General features: G+C 29.8%; 1 protein-coding gene and 1 long non-coding RNA gene across 3 annotated transcripts; both read left to right on the top strand.

The window, feature by feature from the left end:
- The first annotated feature begins 6,727 nt into the window (after positions 1-6,727).
- LOC111897909 (ABC transporter G family member 32) lies at positions 6,728-14,880 on the top strand. The gene is made up of 23 exons (XM_023893862.3): positions 6,728-7,208; positions 7,915-8,035; positions 8,160-8,248; positions 8,431-8,515; positions 8,833-8,992; positions 9,074-9,150; positions 9,229-9,282; positions 9,362-9,754; positions 10,188-10,469; positions 10,556-10,872; positions 10,952-11,112; positions 11,198-11,301; positions 11,446-11,602; positions 11,683-11,805; positions 11,899-11,990; positions 12,070-12,402; positions 12,654-12,944; positions 13,071-13,154; positions 13,233-13,366; positions 13,486-13,713; positions 13,781-13,952; positions 14,025-14,279; positions 14,341-14,880. Exons 1-23 carry the CDS (start codon positions 6,934-6,936, stop codon positions 14,611-14,613), a joined length of 4,260 nt encoding a protein of 1,419 aa, XP_023749630.1. The 5' UTR covers positions 6,728-6,933; the 3' UTR covers positions 14,614-14,880.
- A 4,948-nt stretch (positions 14,881-19,828) lies between these two features.
- On the top strand, positions 19,829-22,222 carry LOC111897956 (uncharacterized). Of its 2 annotated transcripts, XR_008224064.1 has the most exons (4): positions 19,829-20,024; positions 21,231-21,465; positions 21,718-21,804; positions 21,913-22,222. It is a non-coding gene; the product is annotated as an uncharacterized LOC111897956 (long non-coding RNA). The 2 variants fall into 2 exon arrangements; XR_006191924.2 differs by having other exon boundaries at positions 21,718-22,222.
- The last annotated feature ends 1,284 nt before the right edge of the window (positions 22,223-23,506 follow it).

Below are 23,506 nucleotides of genomic sequence, written 5' to 3'. Positions count from 1 at the left end.
AACTTGTACTATAAGTACAAATCTATTGTACTTATATGGATAAATATGTAATAACCAGATTATGATGACGAATGCGGAATAGTAATGATTATGTGAATCAAACAATATCAAGAACACAATAAGTAAATAAAACGGTTTAAGCTCTCATTAGTCTAGAAAGTATTACAAAGTGGGCCATGCAATATTTCTCTCACTAGACTAATCTCTCGTATGGGTTCTTACATAAATAGGAGCTACTCATTTCCTATTTGTTGGAAAAGCTCAACCCGTTACACAATATAAGAGGGTAAGCATACATCACATCCAATGAGAACTTTGCACACTAACATTCTCCCCCTCAAAGTTAGGATTGGATGTCCCGACTTCAATATCTAAACAACAACCAAGCTATCAAGAACAACTCCCTTTCGAAGTAACATTGGTCTTCAAATCCGCTTTGAAAAAGAATATCTAAAAAGCTTCGAATACCCATGTCAATTTTCTCCCCATTTTTATAATAAACATATGATTATAAAATGCCAAAAAGGCATGAAAAACGCCTGAGGAATAAACCATACGAAACTCCCCTTTGATGTGTGACAAAAATGAAAGTTTTCAATCGGAGAAAGCCAAAAGATACATCATATCTTTGACATCCTGGACTTGAAAATAAACACACATTGTTCATAAACCGTGAAAACTCTTTAACCAAAATCAATCACGAAAAGGCAAGGGAAAATATTCAAAAGTTGTGAAAATTTTGACTTTTGGGTGAGAGTTGCAAGAATTTCGAAAATTGGGTACAAACAATGATTTTTGCAAGTACTTCAGGGACCAATTGCAAAAATTCAGCTTCAAATTCATTCCAGATGCAAAACTTTACCATCTGGGAAAGCGGGTATAAAGTGCATTTTTCACATAAACTTCAGGGACCATATTCAAAATATCTTCCCACTTCATAGAAATATACCCCTGATTCAAAACTGGGTAGAAACTGTAAGTTTCACAGATAGTATAGGGACCATAAACGAAAATTTCTATCTTCTTCTTCCCAATTCGTTCCAAAAGTGAAAGAGTCCAACAAAATCAATCGAAACTACCAACACCAAAAAAAAAAACCGAGACTCCAAACTCTCGATTCACTTTCGACTCCAAGCAATTTGGCTTTGGACTATGGACCTCAAAACACTTTCGGTTGCATATGCTTTTAACTACCAAATGCATTTTTGATTCCATTCATTCGACATTGACCATTCGATTCAATTAAAGTCGATTGGAGACTTCACTCTTGATTATCAAGTTTGAAATTCGACTCCATATCCTCATAACTTTCGACTCTCGTTCTAACAACTTTCGATTATCATCAATAAACCATTCACAGATCATAAAGCTGCTTTTCTGATTTAATTAAGAGATATTTTGATTAAACAGTAAAAAGTTAGGGTTAATTCAAAGAGATTGTTTTGGTTAACTAATTAGGTAAAAGAGATTATACTAGTTCTTGTTAGTTTTTCTCAGTAGTAGCTTAGATAGAACGCATTCTAAATAACTAGATCTGAACTTAGTGTATGATTAGGAAAGTCGCAACATAACTCAAATCGTTTATATTATTGATTTTCATTTAGTTTATTTTCATTGCAATTTTTATTTTTAATTTAAGTCAAAACCCCTTATATAATTTTTGTTTTATTGACTAGAATGTGCCTAATGCAAAAAGATATTGACCGTTTGACTGTGTCCCTAAGGATTCGACCATGCTTCCCTGTCCTATATTAGTAGTACAACCAGTAGTGATATGTTATTTGCTTAATATGCTCGCGACAACGTGTTAACAACATCCAAGGAGAATTATACACCCTAACAAAATCAATTTTATAAATAAAAATATCATGAAAAGATACAATTTAATTTCGACCGCTTATCATGAATGTTTATATTTAAACTAAATTAAACAATTGCATCATTTTCCCAACATAAATATTACATTTATTCCATTGGGTATAAGTTATTGTGTATTTTTGAGATATACTTATGGTAGTTATTATTCTCCATGTCTCATTTTTATTGTCTATTTTTTACTTTTAAAGTTTTTAGTCTTTAGTTTTGATCTTAAATATTTTTATTTGTATTATATATTATTTGATAAAGTTATAACAATGAAAAAAATATGTAAAACATAATTCATTCATATATTTTTCATTAAGTATTATATATCAAAAACAAAAATATCTAATGTTAAAGTTGAGGAATAAAGACTTCAAAAGTTAAAACTGACTAATAAATATGAGATGGAGGTAGTAATTTAGAGGAAATTATTATAATAGCTAATCCATTTAAAGTTTTTTTAGAAAATAATTAAAAAACAAAAAAATGTCCAAAATAATCATCATTTTCGCAGGCCACCTGGATGGCCTACAATTTTATTTGTGCTAAAAAGATGACATTTTGGAAATTTTGGATTCCAAAAATTGCAATGAATTGCAAAAATGTAGACTACAAAAATCTTGTTTTTTTTTCCTAACTTTGAATCTTCATAATTCTGTGATACCAAGTCCAAGTCCGTTTGAGTTGGAGCTTTTGTTTACATTGTGCTCTTTGTAACATGGCTTTCAATGAACATATGACATTAAGTGTTGTAAAACTCGTCGAGTTGGCCGAATAATCGACCGGGTACTCCCTACTCGACCCCTTACCGATGCGAGTTATAGAATCCTAGTACTTTCTGATCGACCCCTTACTGAAGTGAACAATGTTATAAAACTCGGCCAACGCAGTGATTAATATATTCCTTAATAAATAAGAATGATTTTGCTATTTATCATTTTCTAATGCATTATGCCACATGACATTTTCTTATTATTTTTATTTTTTTTCCACATATCATTTTATGGTTTTGTAAATCTCACATAGTATTTAAATGTAATAAATAATAATAAATGCATATCAATTCCATTAATGGATTTTCTTGTAATTTCAAAATTACTAATATAAAGTCTTATTAGTTTCTTTTATTTATTTGTTTAAATTTAAAAGGAAAAAAAAAACACTTTAATTTTGATAATTCAATATTTTTTTTTAGTTTTCTAATAAATTCAAAATTTTCAAATGTTTAGAATTATATATTTAATTTTTCTTTTAAATAAACTCATGTAACACATGAGTCTCACACCTACTGTATAACATATTTAAGGATTTATTATTCAATACACACATGCGATTATTACTACATATATATCTTAAATTATCAGTAATTATTCACAAAGCGAGACCATTGTGTGTTTTTCATTTTTTGTGTATTCAAATGTATTTAATTTTGCTATATTTTAATCAACTTTTGGTTTTGACATATATAATTTCCCTAAAAATATTTCTACATGAATTACCGAATCCGAGTATTTTCTGAGTACTCGCTACTCGACAATCGGTCAAACATATACCGAATAGCGCGTTCTACAACCATGATCACACCCCATAATTTGCAGGTCTAGAAGTCATGCTTTTTAGCTTTAAAATAGGGCGGTCATTGAAAAATATAAAAAATGACTCAATTTTTAACCTTCTTAATATATTAACTTTGTTTTGTACTGAATTGTTTCCTATTGTGTTTCTTTTTAACAAGAATTATTTATGGATATATCACAATTCAATTTTAAAGGCCGAGAAGTCATACTTGTTTTTAGAATAATAGTATAACATGTAATGAGAGAGTGAACAATAAACTTGATTCGTTAAAAGAGGCAACAGGATATGAAAGAGGTCATATTTGCTTTTAAAATTATTCAATATAAAAGAGGCAACAGAATATGAATAAAAAAAAGCCGGTGCAAAATTATTTACTTTTCAAGAATACATGATTAAGAATTCAAACTACAATCACTTTCATAAAATTTGGCCTTACAAAAATGATTGTTAGAAATAAAAAGTTATCTTATTATAACTAATTTTGTGTCATTTAGAAAAACGTTCATGTATGTAATGGGGTAATGAGGCATCTCAGATTAAAATCCAATTCGTTTCACATTAATTTTATCTCACATCAAAAATATCTTTTTTTTTTCGAAAAAAAAAAAAGTTGATTTCAAATTTCGTTTTTCGGACTAAGCCTTGCGGATAGAAAAAGCTTGTTATGAAATTTTGAGAAAGAGTTTCGATTTTTACTTAAATCTTAAAATATTAAATAAACATAGAAAAATCTAAATAAATATGATATAATGGCATACCAATGTATCGTTAGTTGAAATCTTGATAATATTAGACATTTTAGATTTTAGTGGTAGAGAGACTTTATATAAAGTGTTTTGTATAGATGAAAAAAAAAATATAAATATATTATTTGTAATCCGATATATCTACCAAAATCATGTGATATTTTTTATATTATCCCTATAATATAATATAATATAATAAAAAATATATAAAAACTATCAATAATTTCTATAAAATATTATTTTTGTAAATTAGACACAAATTAACATGCTTCCTAAAAAAAAATACAATATCAACTAAAAATCATAATAACGATACGTTAATCAAATAGATAGTAATTGACATTTGAAAATTATAATTATAGTGTAAATTTTTTGATAAATATAATTGTAACTTTTTTGAAGATGTAAAAAGTTATATAAAATTAAAAATTTAAAAACTTTAAAAAATTGTTTGAAGTAGTTTTCTTATTAGCGCTTTTGTTTAATTTTTTTTAAAACTCGTATTTTCAAATGATTTTTTTTTTTATCTTTAATTTGTGTATTTTTGAAAAGTAAATAATAAAAGTTTGTAAAAAAATAAGTTGACGCTAACCTACTTGGCTAATATCTAATTAGGAGTTTTTTTTTTTTTTTTTTTTTTTTTTTTTTTTTTTTTCAATATTAAGAATATACTAACATGTCATTAATTTATTTTTATAAAATACAAGGTGATATTTCCAAATTCCAAATAGTCCCTAAATTTGTTTGTATTATAACAAAAATATGCATAAGGGTGGTACTAATGAAAACTATTCAATTCATTACACATCAGTTATATATAAATATTTGTTTCTTATATTTCTTCCATCTTTAGATTCATTTCCAACTCACAAAACATTAAATTTTTTTCCAATCAGCTTACAACATCATTATTTTTAATTAAATTAAAACAGAAAATACAAAAATAAATACACCATAACATTTTTATAAATTTTTAATCTTTAAAACAAACATATACTAATTTAAAACCAAAAAAATATTAAACAACATTTAATTAAAAATCAGATTACAATAATATTAAATAAAACCACACTACAATAAAAGGAGCGACAAACGGAAACTAAAAGAAATACTTAATTTCTAAAAAAGAATGACGGTTTTTACAATATTTCCCACCGTCTTGTGCAAAAACTCTTTTATTTTATGGTGTTCGTGATATTTATTTTTTTGTTGCGTTTAAAACTTCTTTGTCGGAAACTTCGGGCTCACAGACGGAGATTCATCTTGTGGGTAAAACTTAAACTCTTTCACTTTCTCTGCATATCTTTCCACTTTGAAAAAGATTGATTGGTTGAACGATCTGAATCCTCAAGCTGTTGTTTAAAATGATCTAGAATTGACCGTCAAAAATATGACGACCTATGTTGATTCAGATGCCTATTATCGAAAGTGTCAATGCATGCTTGAGCTAACACTACTTCTTCGATTTTCAAACCATTATGTAGATACAACTAATCTAGAAATGACATATATTTTCAAATTTTGAATTGAAATGTAAAGAAAAATAGAGTAAAATGGAATGAAATTGAAAAAAAAAAGTATAGGAGAATGAAATGGAATTGAAAGAAAAAAAGATATGGTTTTAAATTGGTAGATAATAGTATTTATAATAGAAAAAACAATTTTTTTTTTTTAAAATTAGAACCGTTGGAGAGGAATCACAAGTTTTTTAACCGTGTTGAATCCAAAGCCCCAACCTACCATGGGAAAGTGTAATTCCCCCGGCGCTATTGCCAATCCCATCAGTCTAAAACCGATTTTTTGAACCAGTTTGACCATCCTCACCTAGTTGTGACGGAAAAGTAATTATGATATGTTTGATTATTAAACTATGATATATTTTAATTTTAGAAAATAATAAAAAACAAATCACAATAAAAGATAAAAAAGAATAAAAATTACATTACGTTTAGATGAAATATAATCCACAACAAATATATTTATATATATTATATAGAAAATAATTTACTAAAAATGTACAAATCCCTCTAAAATAGTATATTTTTTCTTTGGAACGGTAAATATAATATATTCGAAAACTATAATATAATGATATGTTTGATCATTAAACTATGATATATTTTAATTTTAAAAAATAATAAAAAATAAATCACTATAAAAGATAAAAAAAATATAAAAATTACATTACGATTTAGATGAAATATAATCCAAAACAAATATATTTGTATATATTATATAAAAAATAATTTACTAAAAATATACAAATCCATCTAAAATAGGTTTTTTTTTTTTTTTTTTTTTTTTTTTTAACTACAAATCTAATAGTATATTCATAAACTACTCTTTAAATTCCACTATGTCATAAAATTAAACCCTTTAACCTAAAAAAAAAAAAACAATACTTGATATTATACCGCTGATTTAAAAGTATTTTAGTCCTAAAATAGTATATAACCTCTAAAAAATAAAGAAACAACTAATATGTATGCTGGCCAAGAAAGGGCAAGGGTCCAATATTTTAGTGTACAAATAACGTTTTGCTTAAAAAAGTTAGAGAGAGAGAAAGGCAGAAAGCCCGCCATTAATGCTGAGCTCAACCACCAGTCCAAATGTAAATGTATCATCTATATACATTGTAGAGTACCATTACAAGCTAATTTTCTTTGTGACCTTATCTACTTGATCAGGTTTACCCTCAAATCTAGGGTTTTTCTTTTCGCTTGAATTTAGAGCCGTGTTGTAAACAATGTGGAATTCGGCGGAGAATTTATCAGCGAGATCGTCGTCATTCCGGGAAGACGGAGACGACGAGGAGGCGTTACGATGGGCGGCTATCGAGAGATTGCCAACTTATAATCGAGTTCGGAAGGGTATATTTAAGAATATCGTTGGAGATTCGAAGGAAGTTGAAGTTAATAAGCTTGAAGTGGAGGAGCTGAAGGTGGTGTTAGATCGGTTGTTGAATTCCGCCGATGACGACTGGAAGCGGTTCTTCGATCGAATGCGGCGGCGATTTGATGCGTAATATGAATTTTCCTTTTTTTTAAATTATAATTTAAAAATTTCTTCTACTTTTTGACGTTTTTCTCGTCTTTTTGTGGCTTTGCTTACTGCTTTTAGCTCGGTGCCGATGAAGCGAAAAGTTTGAACACGGAACCGCTAAACTTTTTACAATCTATCAAGCCGATTATTTTCAATCGAAACTATAATTATCTTCCAAAAAAATTTAAAGCATACATGAAAATTTATTTATTTATTTTTTAAAATATTAATTTGTGTAGCTAAAGGAAATCGATGCTTTTTATAAAATTAAAACAAAGGCTAAAATTCTGGTTTTGAAGAGAAATAAAGAGTTGTAGGTGCAATAATTTATTTTTTCTAGGTCATTGTTCGGCTGTTAATTTTATATATCGGTTCTTTAAAATCAAGATTAGGTTGGTGTTAATGTTAACAATCATTTTTGAATCGAGAGGTTTATTGTAGTAAATTAGAAAAGTGTCTTTATCATAGGTTTCCCATCATAGCTTTCGTAATATTCAGAATCAACACTAATTATGATATTACAAAAAAAAAAATACTAATAATAAATGGGAATAAGTCCAAATGATGTGGTCATTGTTATATACAAATCAAATTATTTTTCTGAATTTTCCGTTTAATTTCAAGATAGATTCCAAAACCCATTCAGTTGTACGCTTTTTAAAGTTTTCTTTTACTCAAATTGCAGGGTAGATTTGGAATTTCCAAAGATTGAAATCAGATTTCAGAACTTGAATGTAGAAACCTATGTTCATGTTGGTAGTAGAGCATTACCAACAATTACAAATTTCATTGTTAACATGACCGAGGTATGTTACTTACAGAAAAAAAAAAAATCATTTTTTAAACTTATATCTTCGTCAATAAAAAAAAGCACTTGAAAATGCTTATTGGTTATGGACTTATGGTTACCCTTCTCAAAATCTCAAACAGGCATTCTTAAGGCAATTGAAGATATACAAAGGGAAACGAAGAAAACTTACAATTTTGGATGATGTCAGCGGAATAATTAGACCTTCAAGGTGCAACATCAAGACAAAACTATATATATATATATATATATATATATATATATATATATATATATATATATATATATATATATATATATGTATATATATATATATATATATATATATATATATTATTCTAGTAAAAAAAAAACAATTAATACAATTAATGATGGATGATGTTATAATTACAGAATGACCCTTCTTCTTGGTCCTCCAAGCTCTGGAAAGACAACTCTCATGTTAGCCTTGGCTGGACGCCTTGGACATCATTTGAAGGTATGTTAATTGCTATGGACATTTAATTTTTAAATTTTTTAAAGTTTAATGTCATAAATGATAACACACTATTTGTTTTGGTTCACAAAATACCATTAAAAACCAATAAAATGGTTCCGGTTGCTTACCTTCTGATAGTACTTTTAAGAAAAAAAAATGGTGTTTTGTGAATTAAAGTATAGTTGTTTATCCATTTATGACTTTAATCCTTTTTTAAAACAATGCTGTTTTCTGAAGAAAAAAAAAGTTTGTTATGCTTTTATGATTCTATATATTTTTTACTGAATCCCTGTCTTTACACATTGATTATGTCAAAGATGTCAGGAAAAATCACCTACAATGGGCATGGTTTAAAGGAGTTTGTTCCTCAAAGAACATCAGCTTATGTCAGTCAACAAGATTGGCATGTTGCAGAGATGACAGTTAGGGAAACACTTGACTTATCTGCACGTTGTCAAGGTGTTGGATTTAAATATGGTAAGTTCTTTTATTTTGTATTTTTTTTATATATATGTTTCTTTGAGTACAAAAAAGCTGAATGATAGGTTTTAATGGTAGATATGCTAATGGAACTTACAAGAAGAGAAAAGATTGCTGGAATAAGACCTGATGAAGATCTTGATATATTCATGAAGGTATCAGGCTTTCATTATTTGGATTCATTGTGGTTTAACTAATGATTTTTTTTTTTTTTTTTTTTTTTCGTTTTCTAGGCATTGGCTTTAGGTGGACATGAAACAAGTCTTGTTGTGGAGTACATTTTAAAGGTATTTGGTATTTATTCTATCGTGATTGATTGTTTTCTTGAAACATATTGTGTTAACTAATAAATTTAATTTGAAAAAGATTCTAGGATTGGATACATGTGCGGACACATTGGTTGGAGATGAAATGCTGAGAGGGATCTCTGGGGGACAAAAGAAACGACTAACAACAGGCGAATTATTGGCGGGTCCCTCTAGAGTTCTTCTGATGGATGAAATATCAAATGGTCTTGATAGTTCAACCACATACCAAATAATCAAGTATCTCAGACATTCAACTCGTGCACTTGATGGGACCACATTGATTTCTCTTCTTCAACCTGCTCCAGAGACTTATAATTTATTTGACGATATTATCCTCATATGTGAGGGCCATATAGTTTACCAAGGCCCACGGAATACTGCTCTTGATTTCTTTTCGTTTATGGGATTTCAATGCCCACAAAGGAAGAATGTTGCAGACTTCCTTCAAGAAGTAAGTTGTTACATTGTTATGTGGTGAGATCATGTTCTCAGAGATTCCCAACGAAAAATAATAAAGAAACTTGAACACAAGAATATACGTGGATAACTCCAAAACTAGAGAGAAAAAAAATCACTATATGATAATTTGTTACAATCACATAGACTAATCTCTCAATCTAACCCCCTGATTACATCCACACTCTCCAAAGATTTAACTCACTTTTCTACACTATAGAAAAGAACCATATACTTGAAGTGTATTTGATTGGGGAACTTGTGGTACTTTGAAACCAAAGCTTTGGACTTTTTTTATAGGCATGAAAACCTATTCTGCTTTTTCTCTTTCCGGTGGATAACTACTTTATTTTTGCCAAATAATCTCAAAAGTTATGAAGTGAACGAATTATCAGTAATTCTATTTCATTGAATTCTATATGACACAGGTTGTTTCTGAAAAAGATCAAGAACAATATTGGTCTGCTCCTGATCGATCTTATAGCTACATACCTGTTAAAAAGTTTGCAGAAGCTTTTCGTTCATATCGAGTGGGAAAGAATTTAGTTGAAGAACTCTCTGTTCCATTTGATAAGAAATACAATCATCCAGCAGCCTTGTCGACTTCTCGTTATGGTGTCAAAAGAAGCGAACTTCTCAAGACAAGTTTTAATTGGCAGTTGTTACTCATGCAAAAAAATTCATTCATCTACGTGTTTAAATTCGTTCAGGTAATACAACTCTCAAATTTTATCAAACAGAAATTTTATTATTGAATTCTTAAGTTCAATGAAAACATGATCTACTGTTTTTGCAGCTTATATTTGTTGCAATCACCACAATGAGTGTTTTCTTCCGGACAACTTTGCATCATAGAACGGTTGATGATGGAGGTTTATATCTTGGAGAACTTTATTTTTCTATGGTGATTCTTCTCTTCAATGGGTTCACAGAAGTGTCAATGTTAGTAGCCAAGCTTCCGGTGATCTACAAGCATAGGGATTTACACTTTTACCCTTGTTGGGTTTATACACTTCCTTCTTGGATTTTGAGTATCCCAACTTCACTCATAGAGTCTGGTATCTGGGTGGTGGTTACATACTATGTGGTTGGGCTTGATCCGAATATTGTCAGGTACATTTTATAATTTTTTTGATGGTCAACACAAGGTCAAACCATGCTGATTCTTAATTTCTTATAAATAAATGTTCAGGTTTTTAAAGCAGTTTCTGCTTTTTTTCTTCCTTCACCAAATGTCCATTAGTCTTTTCCGTTTGATGGGATCCTTGGGGCGTAATATGATTGTGGCTAACACATTTGGATCTTTTGCAATGTTGATTGTTATGGCTCTTGGTGGATATGTGATTTCAAGAGGTAAATTTGGATCTTTTTTTTATTTTAATGCTAATTTGTGTTCTTTTAAGTTGTAACCTTTTCTTTTCTTCTCACCTTGTAACAGATAGTATACCGAGTTGGTGGATTTGGGGTTTTTGGATTTCTCCTTTGATGTATGCTCAAGAAGCAGCATCTGTGAATGAATTTCTTGGCCACTCTTGGGCTAAAGTAATAATCTCTCTTTCACCTTTTATCACTCTATCATTTCTAAGAGATAACATACTTTATGTTTTTTACAGACAATAACAACCTACTTGTATTTTTCTATTGATTTAAGCAATTTGTTTTACAATCTTAGCTTTGTTCATGCAGAGAGATAACCAATCAATGATGACATTAGGTGAGAAGTTGTTGAAAGCACGCAGTATATTCCCTCAGAGTTATTGGTATTGGATTGGTCTTGGTGCTTTGCTTGGATACACAATTTTATTCAATGTTCTTTTCACTTTCTTCCTATCTTACCTTAATCGTAAGCCATCTCTCCTCTCTATATAACTTTTCTTTTTTTCTTTTACATTTCTTGTTTATTGATAAATTTCAAACTTATAGCCTTGGGAAGGAGCCAAGCCATTGTTTCAGAAGAAGACCCCAAGGACAAAGATGGAAAGAAGAATAGTGAAAGTGTTGTCATTCAACTCAGAGAGTTTTTGGAGCATTCAGGCTCTTTCACGGGTACCCATTGCTTCATGATCCAAACTCTTCCTTAATCAATTATTATGTACATATAATCCGATCAATAAAAAAATGTAAAAATATCATTTACAGGAAAGAATATAAATCAAAGAGGCATGGTTCTACCCTTTCAGCCACTTTCCATGGCATTCAGCAATATCAATTACTACGTTGATATCCCTCTGGTTTGTAAATTTCATACTTTATTTTTTTTTTTTTATATGAAAGACTTAACAATTTAACATCATGTGATTACTTATATAGGAATTGAAGCAAGAAGGGGTTATAGAAGATCGATTGCAGTTATTGGTGAATGTCACCGGAGCATTTAGGCCAGGTGTCCTTACCGCATTGGTCGGAGTAAGTGGGGCCGGTAAGACCACACTGATGGATGTCCTTGCTGGAAGAAAAACTGGTGGAGTAATAGAGGGAAGCATCCATATTTCTGGCTACCCAAAGTCACAAGAGACTTTTGCTAGAATATCTGGTTACTGTGAACAAAACGATATTCATTCACCTTGTTTGACAGTTGTAGAATCACTTCTCTTCTCTGCTTGGCTTCGTTTACCTTCAGATGTTGACATCAAAACACAAAAGGTATACTTTTTTTTTATCAATTGAGCCAAATACAAGACATAACAATGTACTTCCGTTTTTTTTTTCCTTTTTCGAAAAATCCATCCGTTTATAGCAAATAACATTCCTATAATCGGGTGGATTTCCCAAAATACAACGATCTAATATAAAGAAGTTGAGTTATATAATAAAAACCCTAAAGAAAATAGGTTGGTATTTCCTACCATTTAACCCTTACAGACATAACAGGATTGTTGTGCCTTCTTTCATAGGTTTTTGTTGAGGAGGTGATGGAACTTGTTGAACTGACACCCTTAAAAGGCGCCTTAGTTGGTCTCCCTGGTGTTGATGGGTTATCAACAGAGCAAAGAAAACGTTTGACTATAGCTGTTGAGTTAGTAGCCAATCCTTCAATAGTATTCATGGATGAACCCACATCAGGACTCGATGCCAGGTCAGCAGCTATAGTCATGAGGACAGTCAGGAACATTGTTAACACCGGGCGCACAATCGTCTGCACCATACACCAACCCAGCATCGACATTTTCGAAGCATTTGACGAGGTTCTTCACTTCCTTCCGTAAATAAAATCTATACTGTCAGTCATCTAGTGGGCCACCGTGTACCTGATTTAGTGTGGGCCTAGCTGGCAGGAAAAAAAAAACTTATTTGTTAAATTTGAAATGCAGCTCTTGTTTATGAAGCGTGGAGGGCAACTTATTTATGCGGGTCCACTTGGGCCTAGATCATGCAAACTTGTGGAGTATTTTGAGGTTTGGTTTTATTTTTATTTATTTTTCATTAATTCAACTGGGGTAGGTAATTAAATATATATATGATATGATGTGTAGGCAATTGAAGGTGTCAGGAAGATTAAAGCTGGACATAATCCTGCAACATGGATGTTGGAAGTTACTTCACTAGCAGAAGAAGCTCGTTTGGGTATAGACTTTGCTCAAGTTTATCGGCAGTCCAAATTATTTATGTATGTTTTCTTTTTTTTTTTACTTTGTTTCTGATAAAAGTGTAATATTATATGAAATAGTTAAGTGGCTAAATCAACAAAATGATGATGAGAAATATATTATTTATTACCCCTTGCAGACGCAACAGAGATTTAGTGGAAAGGCTAAAGAAACCAAGAAACGATTCAAAAGAATTGCATTTCCCAAGCAAATACTCGCGATCATACACAGATCAATTTGCAACTTGTTTTTGGAAACAATACCTTTCTTATTGGCGAAACCCACAATACACTGCTGTTCGCTTTTTCTACACCTCCATCATCTCACTAATGCTCGGAACAATCTGTTGGAAATTTGGTTCAAAAAGGTAAACTAACTAACTAATTATCAATTCACTACTTTTTAAACATCATTAATTTATTATCTTTTTTTAGGGAGACCCAACAAGATCTTTTTAACGCAATGGGATCCATGTATTTAGCTGTACTTTTCATCGGAATCACCAACGCCACCGCTGTCCAACCCGTTGTTTCTGTTGAAAGATTCGTTTCATATCGAGAGAGGGCTGCCGGAATGTATTCGCCACTACCCTTCGCTTTTGCTCAGGTGATCAGTCGCATTTACATTTATTTTTTTATTTTATAATGTGGTAAATAAATATATGTACTTTATTTATAGGGTGCGATTGAGTTTCCATACGTGTTGGCACAAGCGGTAATTTACAGTACCATATTCTACTCGCTGGCTGCATTTGAATGGTCCACGTGGAAATTCATATGGTACATGTACTTTATGTACCTCACAATGCTTTACTTCACCTTTTATGGAATGATGACAACTGCTATGACACCTAATCACAATGTCGCTGCCATTATTGCTGCTCCTTTTTACATGTTCTGGAACCTCTTCAGTGGATTCATGATCCCCCATAAGGTAATTTATTAATTTATTTATTTTAATTTTATAAATTACATGATATGTTATGATTTTGCAGAGAATTCCGATATGGTGGAGATGGTATTACTGGGCGAACCCAATCGCATGGACTCTTTATGGGTTAGTTGTATCCCAATATGGTGATTTAGATAATCCTGTGAAGTTATCAGATGGAGTGCAATCTATGCCTATAAAACAGTTACTGAATGTTGTGTTTGGTTACAAACATGAGTTCCTTGGGGTTGCGGTTTTTATGGTGTTTGGCTTCTGCTTCTTGTTTGCTGTTGTCTTTGCTTTCGCTATCAAATCGTTTGTCTTCCAAAAGCGATAAAAAAAAAGGGGCTGAAATCCGTTTAATATGCAATATGGTTTCGTATTGAGGTAAAGCTATGTATCTAAAACACAGTAGAAAAACACTTTGAATTTGTGAAATTAGTTATATATATGTAGAATGTTGTAGATGGCATGTTATGATTTATTCTTTTTCGGGGGTGGAATAATAGTCACTAGTGTTGCATCTGCATAAAAGTTTGTCGAGTTGTAAACGGAACTTGAAAATTTATAAGTTTATATTCTTTATGTGCAAAGAATTATGATAGCTTCAATTGTTTATATTTGTCATACTTATGGTGGTTATTGTTTGTTGGAAAGTTGGTTGTTTGTTAGTTAGCTTTCTTTCGTTGAAATGTTTTGTACATGTATTATGTATGTAATTTGCATCGTTTTAAGAGTTTACACGACACAAGGTAATGAAAGTTTCAATTCTCTCCATTCTTCTTAGCTCTTATACGGTATCATCTGCTTTTCGTCATCAACCTGAATCCTGCATGGGAAGAAGCTACGATAAAAGGAATTTGACGAATTGAGTGCTAATCACATGGGGCGTTGTTAAACACCCTAAGGATTAAAAGCTAATTGCTTGTCGATGAGTTTATGAGAGCATGTGTCATGATGATGGTTGAATTGAAAGACAAAAAACTCGCCTGTTAAGGGTATTGCACAAAAAGGTGGATTATCATATTTAGGTTCCCGATTAATAAATAACCATTGGGCCTGTAGGAATATTGACGGGTACCGGATATCATATTTATGATCTTTAATAGGTTAAATTTTTACTTATTGGAATTTTCATTACCTAAAACCCAATTGCAATTTCATCTAAAAAATGATTTGGAATTTTTAACAGTTCTATTTTCTTACACTATCAACAAGTTTAATGTCTAACAAATATTATATAAAAAAAAAATCATCACCATAACATCTTTTAAATATCTGAATTTCATGATAATCTAATTCATATAACATAAATAATAAAAACAATATCATTAATGGATCTCTATTTGTAGGTTGTAAGTGGTAATTACATAACAAAATTTCTATTTCTAATCACATACGTATAACATTATAATATAATATTGAAATCACACACAAATATATATATATATATATATATATATATATATATATATATATATATATATATATATATATATATATATATACTTATAAAGCTTGAATTTTTCCTTGATTGTCATGCATTTGAAACCCCCCATAATAATTTGCTAAAACCTCATGCATTTGAAACCCCCAAACATTTTCACCTTCTTAATAATTAATCACACATATATCAATGGTAATTCATATGAGATAATAATTTGCTAAAACCTCATGCATTTGTATGGTATTAGAACATGTTTGAGTTTTTGGGTCTTAGACTTTAGTAAATGGGTATTCCGTTTGATACGTTGGATTTGAAGCTATCTTATTCGAATTGCCCAAATCAAGAGATAAATTAATAATATATGCTCATGCATGTTTTGTACAAACCCCAATCAAAATACAATATATCATGATCATACAATTAAGTGTCTTTTATTCCATTTTTGGCTTTATAACAAAAGTTTGTTTACGTGGCGAATAAAGAAAACTTAAAGATGAATATTTATGTTGGATGTTTATATAAGATTTGTTTTAAATATATAATATAGGTATAAATACACAAATGTGTGTCAAATACAGCCCATCACAAATTTAATGCTATAAACTACAATATAACTCACACAAATTTAATGCTATAAACTACAATATAACTCAAAGTGGTTTTCCAAATACAATGTTTATACTATAATATAATATATTAGAAGAATACCATTTAGTAGACGAATCCCACATGTTGTGCAGAAATTTAGTTGCATAGATAATATATTATAATTATATTTCATTTAAAATATGTTAGGGTCATTTGGTTATTACATTGTTGTATTAGACACTATAGTCTCATATATTTTGAATGACTCTTACAAAAATGATGTCTGTAATTTGAATATAACGTAATATCTTATGATGTTTATTGAATGATATTATCTTCGATTAAACACTTTTTAATTGGAATCAACTTTATTATAGTTAAAAAATTTGGCTCGGTATTTTCTTTTCATTAGTTATAGAATATGATTTTTTATATTAACTTAAAATATGTCACTATCTTAAAATAGATCGAGAATGAGATTTTTATATTTACTTAAAATACGACACCATTTTCTATTCAATAGTAAAACTAACAAAAGTCGTTAAATATGTATTTTTATGAGGTTCAACATAAATAGACGACCACAAATGAGAATCCATATCTAATCAATCATCAACTAATTACATTAGATACTAATGTGTACATAAAAATTACATTTAAAATTTTAAACTAATAGTAAAAATTTTCATTATTTATTATGATAAAAAATCTGTAAATCAAAAAATATACATGCTATTTAATCACATACAAGTTTTATGTATGACTTATTCACAATACATTAAACCATATATAACCATATTAAACTACATAATTATCCCACTGCGCAATGCGCGAACATTCGCCTAGTATATATATAGGGTTAGGTTATTTTGTTTCTAGTAACTATTGTGTGTCAGAATGCTCAGATCTGGACCAGTGGATGAAATATAATCAAAGGTCATGATATGAGGGTCTATGATAGTAGAATAGGATAATATGTATCATATAATCACACAAATTTGAGCATAAGGGCATTTTAGTCAATTAACCTATATTAAAAAAGGAAATTTTCGGATTTTTAGGGGTAATTAATTCCTTTATTTTTAAAAATCTGAATATTTTAAATTAATTTAAAATTAAAAATCCGATTTTATTCTGTCAAAATGATAGAATTTTAACCATAAACTAGTAAATACATTTTTTGATTTGATTCTGTCAGAATGACAGAATGCCAACCATAAACTAGTAAATACATTTTGAAAGACTACACAAAATCGATTATTGAACTAATAATATACCAAATAATTACATTGTATGATTGTGATTCATTGAATAATAACAAACATTCTGAAAGAATAACAACTATAATTCTTAAAAAATAACAACATTCTTAAACAATGAGTGTGATCATTCTTTAATTCATTCTTCAACCCTTTCCCATCAGGTCTTTAAGCCATCCATGAAGCCATTTCTACCAGAAATTCATTGCCAAAATTTGTAGTGATACACTTGTAACAACTGCACATTAAACATACAAATAATTAACTACAATTCTATCAGAATACAACAATAATATTCTTACAAAATAAACTATTCTGCAAGAATATTCGTAAAGAATTTGTATTATCAAGAATAACGAACTAGCATCAACCTATTCTGACAGAATAAGGAACTAGCATTCTTCGGGTTCCTTGTGTTTCTTCTCGATATGCTTAATCTATTTAACTGTAAATTCTGACAGAATAAGGAACTAGCATCAACCTATTGTTATGAAAAGGGCATCCAACCCAATCTAAATTAAGTTATATAGTTCTGAAAAGAATAAGGAACAAAGTGAAGTAAAAACATTAAAGATTTTTAACTATTTTTTCATTGAGTCATTTTATCGAACACATGGAGGGCATGACAGAATGTTATTGTTTGTAAACAAAAATTCCAAATATGTTAATGGATCATAACTCATACGACTTACATTGATGGATGAAAATAAGGAACGGGTTCTTTGACAAATGTAGGATGAGGAATACTAGGCAGATTACAACTTATACTGATGTACACTGTTTGCTTTCTTTCAACGCAGTTGAAATTGCAGTGTCAATTTGTTCATGTACATCTTCCAAGTTATTCACTATTGCCTGTTGTTTCATTCATCATAAATCCATTAATATTCATATAACAAGAACAAATAAAAATCATTGTTACTTAATTTCAAAATCGATGAAATACAAAAGCCTTGGAAATTAAAAGCAACATACCTGAGCACAAGTGACATTTTGAAAACACTGCATTTCTTGTGTAAAATCCGGCAACCCAATTGTATGATGAAGAATCTGATTTGTCCCATAATCATTCGAATTGGGTCCACCGATTATACAAATCACAAGCAAATTCTCACTGTAAGCACCGGTGACATCGATTGATTATGGAGCCGACGGTGGAGAAACAGGAGGAAGAAGCGGCAACATGTGTTTGTCGATGATGATGAATGTGTTCGACCACATACATACACACACGAATGAAGTGAGGGAATAAGAACGACTGTAAATAAAAATGGGGATAAATTAGGTTAAAAGTCAATTTGACTAGCATGATTATAGGAAATATTTATAGAATTTATATATCAAATTACTAAATCACCCTTATTTATTTTTTTTTTATTTTATTATTTCCTAAATTCCTATTGGTGCATTTATGCACACAATAGTTGTTAAAAATATTTGAACATATATATATATATATATATATATATATATATATATATATATATATATATATATATATATATATGGTGAGGTTCAATAGAGAACCATAATTAACCAATGAACCAAGGAACCAATCTTTTTTCAACTTTTAGAACTTATTTTTTATCAAAAAAAAAAAAAAAAAAAACTAAAAATACAGAAATTCATAACTTTTTATCCTTTTTCCAGTGATATCAAATTCGATTTTTTTTACGTCAAATTCACAATGTGAATCTTTGAAAATTCACAATGTGAAACCGGATTCACACGGTAAATCCGAAAAATACTTTTCACATTCACAATGTTAATATATGAATTTAGATATTTTTAGATTTTTTTTCGATAAAGAATAAGCTCTAGAAATTGAAAAAAAGATTTGATTCCTTGAAGAATCAATAATTATGGTTCTCTATTGAACTTTTCCATCTATATATATATATATATATATATATATATATATATATATATATATATATATATATATATATAGAGAGAGAGAGAGAGAGAGAGAGAGAGAGAGAGAGATGAGTTACAGAGATAACCACAAAATACTAAGAACTTGAGAACTTTTTTTCTACATAATATTTTTTAAAAATAACGTACTAAAATCATCATTTGCTAAATCTAAGACATTAAAAAAAAAGTATATATATATATATATATATATATATATATATATATATATATATATATATATATATATAATCTTAAGAATCTACCTCTTTAAACTAAAAGTACAATTGTCCTATGCATATATCTCTTACCCGATCTTTCTATACTTTGATTGAGTCAACCTCACCTCCCTTTTTATATGGGAAGCATAAGGTACTGTGGGATTCAAATTTGAAATCCCAAACTTTCCGGCCCGGTCCATGTATCGGTTCCCTTCCCCTATTATCTCCCATCCTTTTCTCTACAACCTCCTTCATGCTAAATCGTTTTAACTGTCAAGCTTTCTTTTTTGTTGTCCACTGCCATCGATTGAGAAAATAGGTAAATACTTTCCCCCAAGTCAAATATTGTTTTTTACTCAAAATCTCAGAATGTAAGTTGATTATGTTTTAAAGTAAGGTTATGTTTTGGTTTTTGTTTCTTGAATCCATGACGAAATCTCTATGAAGGTGGAAAGATGCACGAGGTCAAGTTTTCTTAGGTGGAGATTACCTCTACTTTACCTCTTTTCCATCAGGTTTAAAGATTCTCTAAATCCCCAGATCCCTCAAAACCCTATTGTAATCATCTACACACTGAATGTTCTCTAAATCCTTGATCATGACCAAAAGAAACCCACCCTACTCCTCCTTCCTTCGTTCATCAACACAAACAACCCTAGAATACCACCAAACAACGACCACTACATCACCGGTTCGCCAACCTCCACCCCTGGTTGATCTTACCGTGTTCCACCATCACAACCATAAACATTCAAACACTCATCGTCTGCTCTCCCTCCCAAAACCATTTTCGTATACACCACCTTTCTCTCGATTTTTTGTGCTTTTTTGTTAAATACGTAGATTTGTAGTTCATTTCTTCTGTGTTGTCCATAGAGAATATATCATCAAAGGTTTATTTGTAACTTCTTGGATCGGTTAATGTTTCTAATGTTTAATTTCTCTAATATTGTCATTCTCTCGGATCTTTGTCTCAATAAGCAAAATCCTAAGTTTTTTTTTTTGTTTTTTTTGTTTTTTTTTTTTTTTTGTGATGGTTGATTTATGGTGGAGATGGCTGGAGATAGGAACATTGGGATCGGATGATGAAATACATATAATGTGACTTTTTATGATTAATCTTGTATATTTTACTTCTTGTTATTCATAGGAAAGAACACTACATAACCAATTGAGGTAAGTTTACCACGTTAAAACACACCTTTACTATGAATGTTGTCTAATCTTTGATTGATAGTGAGATTAGATCTGAATTGTTTTGCCAAGATACAAGTCAAGCTTTCATATGAATTATTTATTCCTCAAATTTCCAAAAAAAATCAAATTGGGTTGGACATAATTGTACTTTTAAGTTTAACTCATGACATAATGTTTTAAATATGTATGCCTTTTAAACCATCTTTTTTTTTAATAGATGAACCAATCACTCAGTATATTGCTTTTCAATTGTTTTTGTAATACATATTGATATTCCTTATTAATTTATTTCTTCATTAATTATAATATTTGTGTTTCATGATTTCAGGTCCAACAAGGAAAGCGAGTTGAAAGACTGCTCCACTGTAGAGAGCTTGGATTTTGGTTGTATTAATTATAATATTTTATAAACTTTCGCGGATTTTATCTTATAGCATCCAATGGGAAATTTATTTTGTTTAAATGAATCGTTGCTTCATTTACAAGGTTAACTTCAAGGATAGGAGTGCCCTTACAATAGTTAGCAGGACAGAAGTACCACTTGGGGGAAACCTTGACAAAAGGTATATCAAATGTTCTTTTATTCCACATTCCATGATGATTTTAAGATTGTTTCTCCTTTTTGTCCGTAAAATGACTTTTCATCAGGTTCTCTAATAGAAACAATTATAACAAGCCCCTGGAAATAGGCATTACATATATTTTGTCATCCTGACATGGATATATCTCTCAGTTTCTCTCATACATGCATGTATACTATGAAGCATGTTAAAGATGATATTTTTGTCATTTACAATTTTTATGTCATTTTGTAGGTTCATATACTCTGCACCCAACAATGGGAAGAAGTTCTGTATAAAATCTGGTCACAAGGGCTTAAATTCGAAAATTAAGTAGAAATGGTTATTATCAAAAAAAAAATTGATTTATGTTATCTTCATGGGTAATACAAATTTAGTTTTTAGATTTATCCTGGTGATAACTAGTTAATGTGTTTTTTGATTGCACAGGAGTGAGATTTGGAAACTCTTAGATGTCAAAGGTAGAATTGTCCAAAATGGGAATTAAAAAGATGCTTGGGAGTTAGGATTTTTATGTCGTGAATAATAAAATCATGGCAACAAGTTTCAAATTTAATTTATTTATGGATGGAGATGTCAACTGCAGGACAATTATAAGCTATGGAAAGTACTATCATTTGTTTATCATAACATATTTCTTCCATTTTTCTTTTATTACGACATTCTACCTTTTATATATTTTTTATTAAGACATTGTACTTTAAAAATCCAACAAATTATAAAATTTTACTTTGTATTAGCCTTGGGATATTGTGCTTTGGATTATAGAGTGGTGAAATCTAAAACAACTAAAGATGTTTTGAATCTATTACCTTCAAATTTTAATTAGATGAAACAATTATTTGTTGTTCAAACCCGCATTAAAATCCTATTTGTGATCATGCTTCATGTTATCGTACCCCCAAGTAAAGAGATTATAGCATGTTTTTAATGTCCGATATTGGATAACTACATATAATATATCGACAATGTTTGTACCCCATATCAAAATTTCTGGTTCCACCACTGAAGTCGATAATCAGTTTAGAAATTCTTTATAAGCATCCAATTTGAAAACTTCCAAGACTTAAAGTTTCATGTGGGATACAATGTATATACTACTTAACTTCCTAAAAACTAATAAAAAAATTCAATTAAATCCAATTGTGCTTATATTTTGATGAAGCTTATTCATAGTTAAAGATAAAAATCCTAACGGTTATTATCGTTCATAATGAAATTCAAATGTTATTATCATTTTTAAGACCCAAGCCTTTCAAAGAAAAATAGTACAAAATTGGTAAATTATTTATATTATATTATATTATTTTTATTTTTCTTTAGAATTACTAGTGTCCTTTTAAGTGCGGCCAAAAAATGTTTCATGTTTTGTAAAAACTACTTGTGGGGTGAGCATTTTTCGGTTTAAACCGCAAAACCGTTTGAACAAAATGTTAATCGGATTTTCAGGTTATTCGGGTATGATTTGGTTTTTGGGTTAGCGGTTTCCTTGAACTAGGCGGTTTGGGTTGGCGGTTTTCTTAAACGTGATGCATGTATGATCATTTGTGTGCAACTTTTTTTTCGTTGAACACACTACCTACAACCATCCCATATGCCACATAATCTCTAAAAACTATTCGCCGAAAGGAAATTAGCGTGTCGCACGCCACATTGCTATCCTTATTGTTGCAAACAGAGATCGTATTAATTAAAGTTAGATACACGCTTTTGTTTTTGTTTTGTTTTTTTGTTTTTATTTTCAAATTGGCCAATTTTAAAACCCGGTAAAATTAATTGTCGATAGAATATATGATTTAAGTGTGACATTAACAAGTGTGATTTATTGAAAATTTTAAAATCGTTAGTTTAAATTCAGAAACAAAATTGTTTTTTTGCTTCCCAAAAAAGATTTATGATGGCCTTTCTGAAAAGTTCCAAAATTTTTTGGGTATTGTTTCATCTAATCTTTTACATGTATATTTTTTCTTCAAAATCTTATATATATATATATATATATATATATATATATATATATATATAT

Source organism: Lactuca sativa, chromosome 5, assembly GCF_002870075.4.
Source record: "Lactuca sativa cultivar Salinas chromosome 5, Lsat_Salinas_v11, whole genome shotgun sequence".
Lineage (NCBI taxonomy): Eukaryota > Viridiplantae > Streptophyta > Magnoliopsida > Asterales > Asteraceae > Lactuca > Lactuca sativa.
This window is presented reverse-complemented; position numbering and strand designations above follow the sequence as displayed.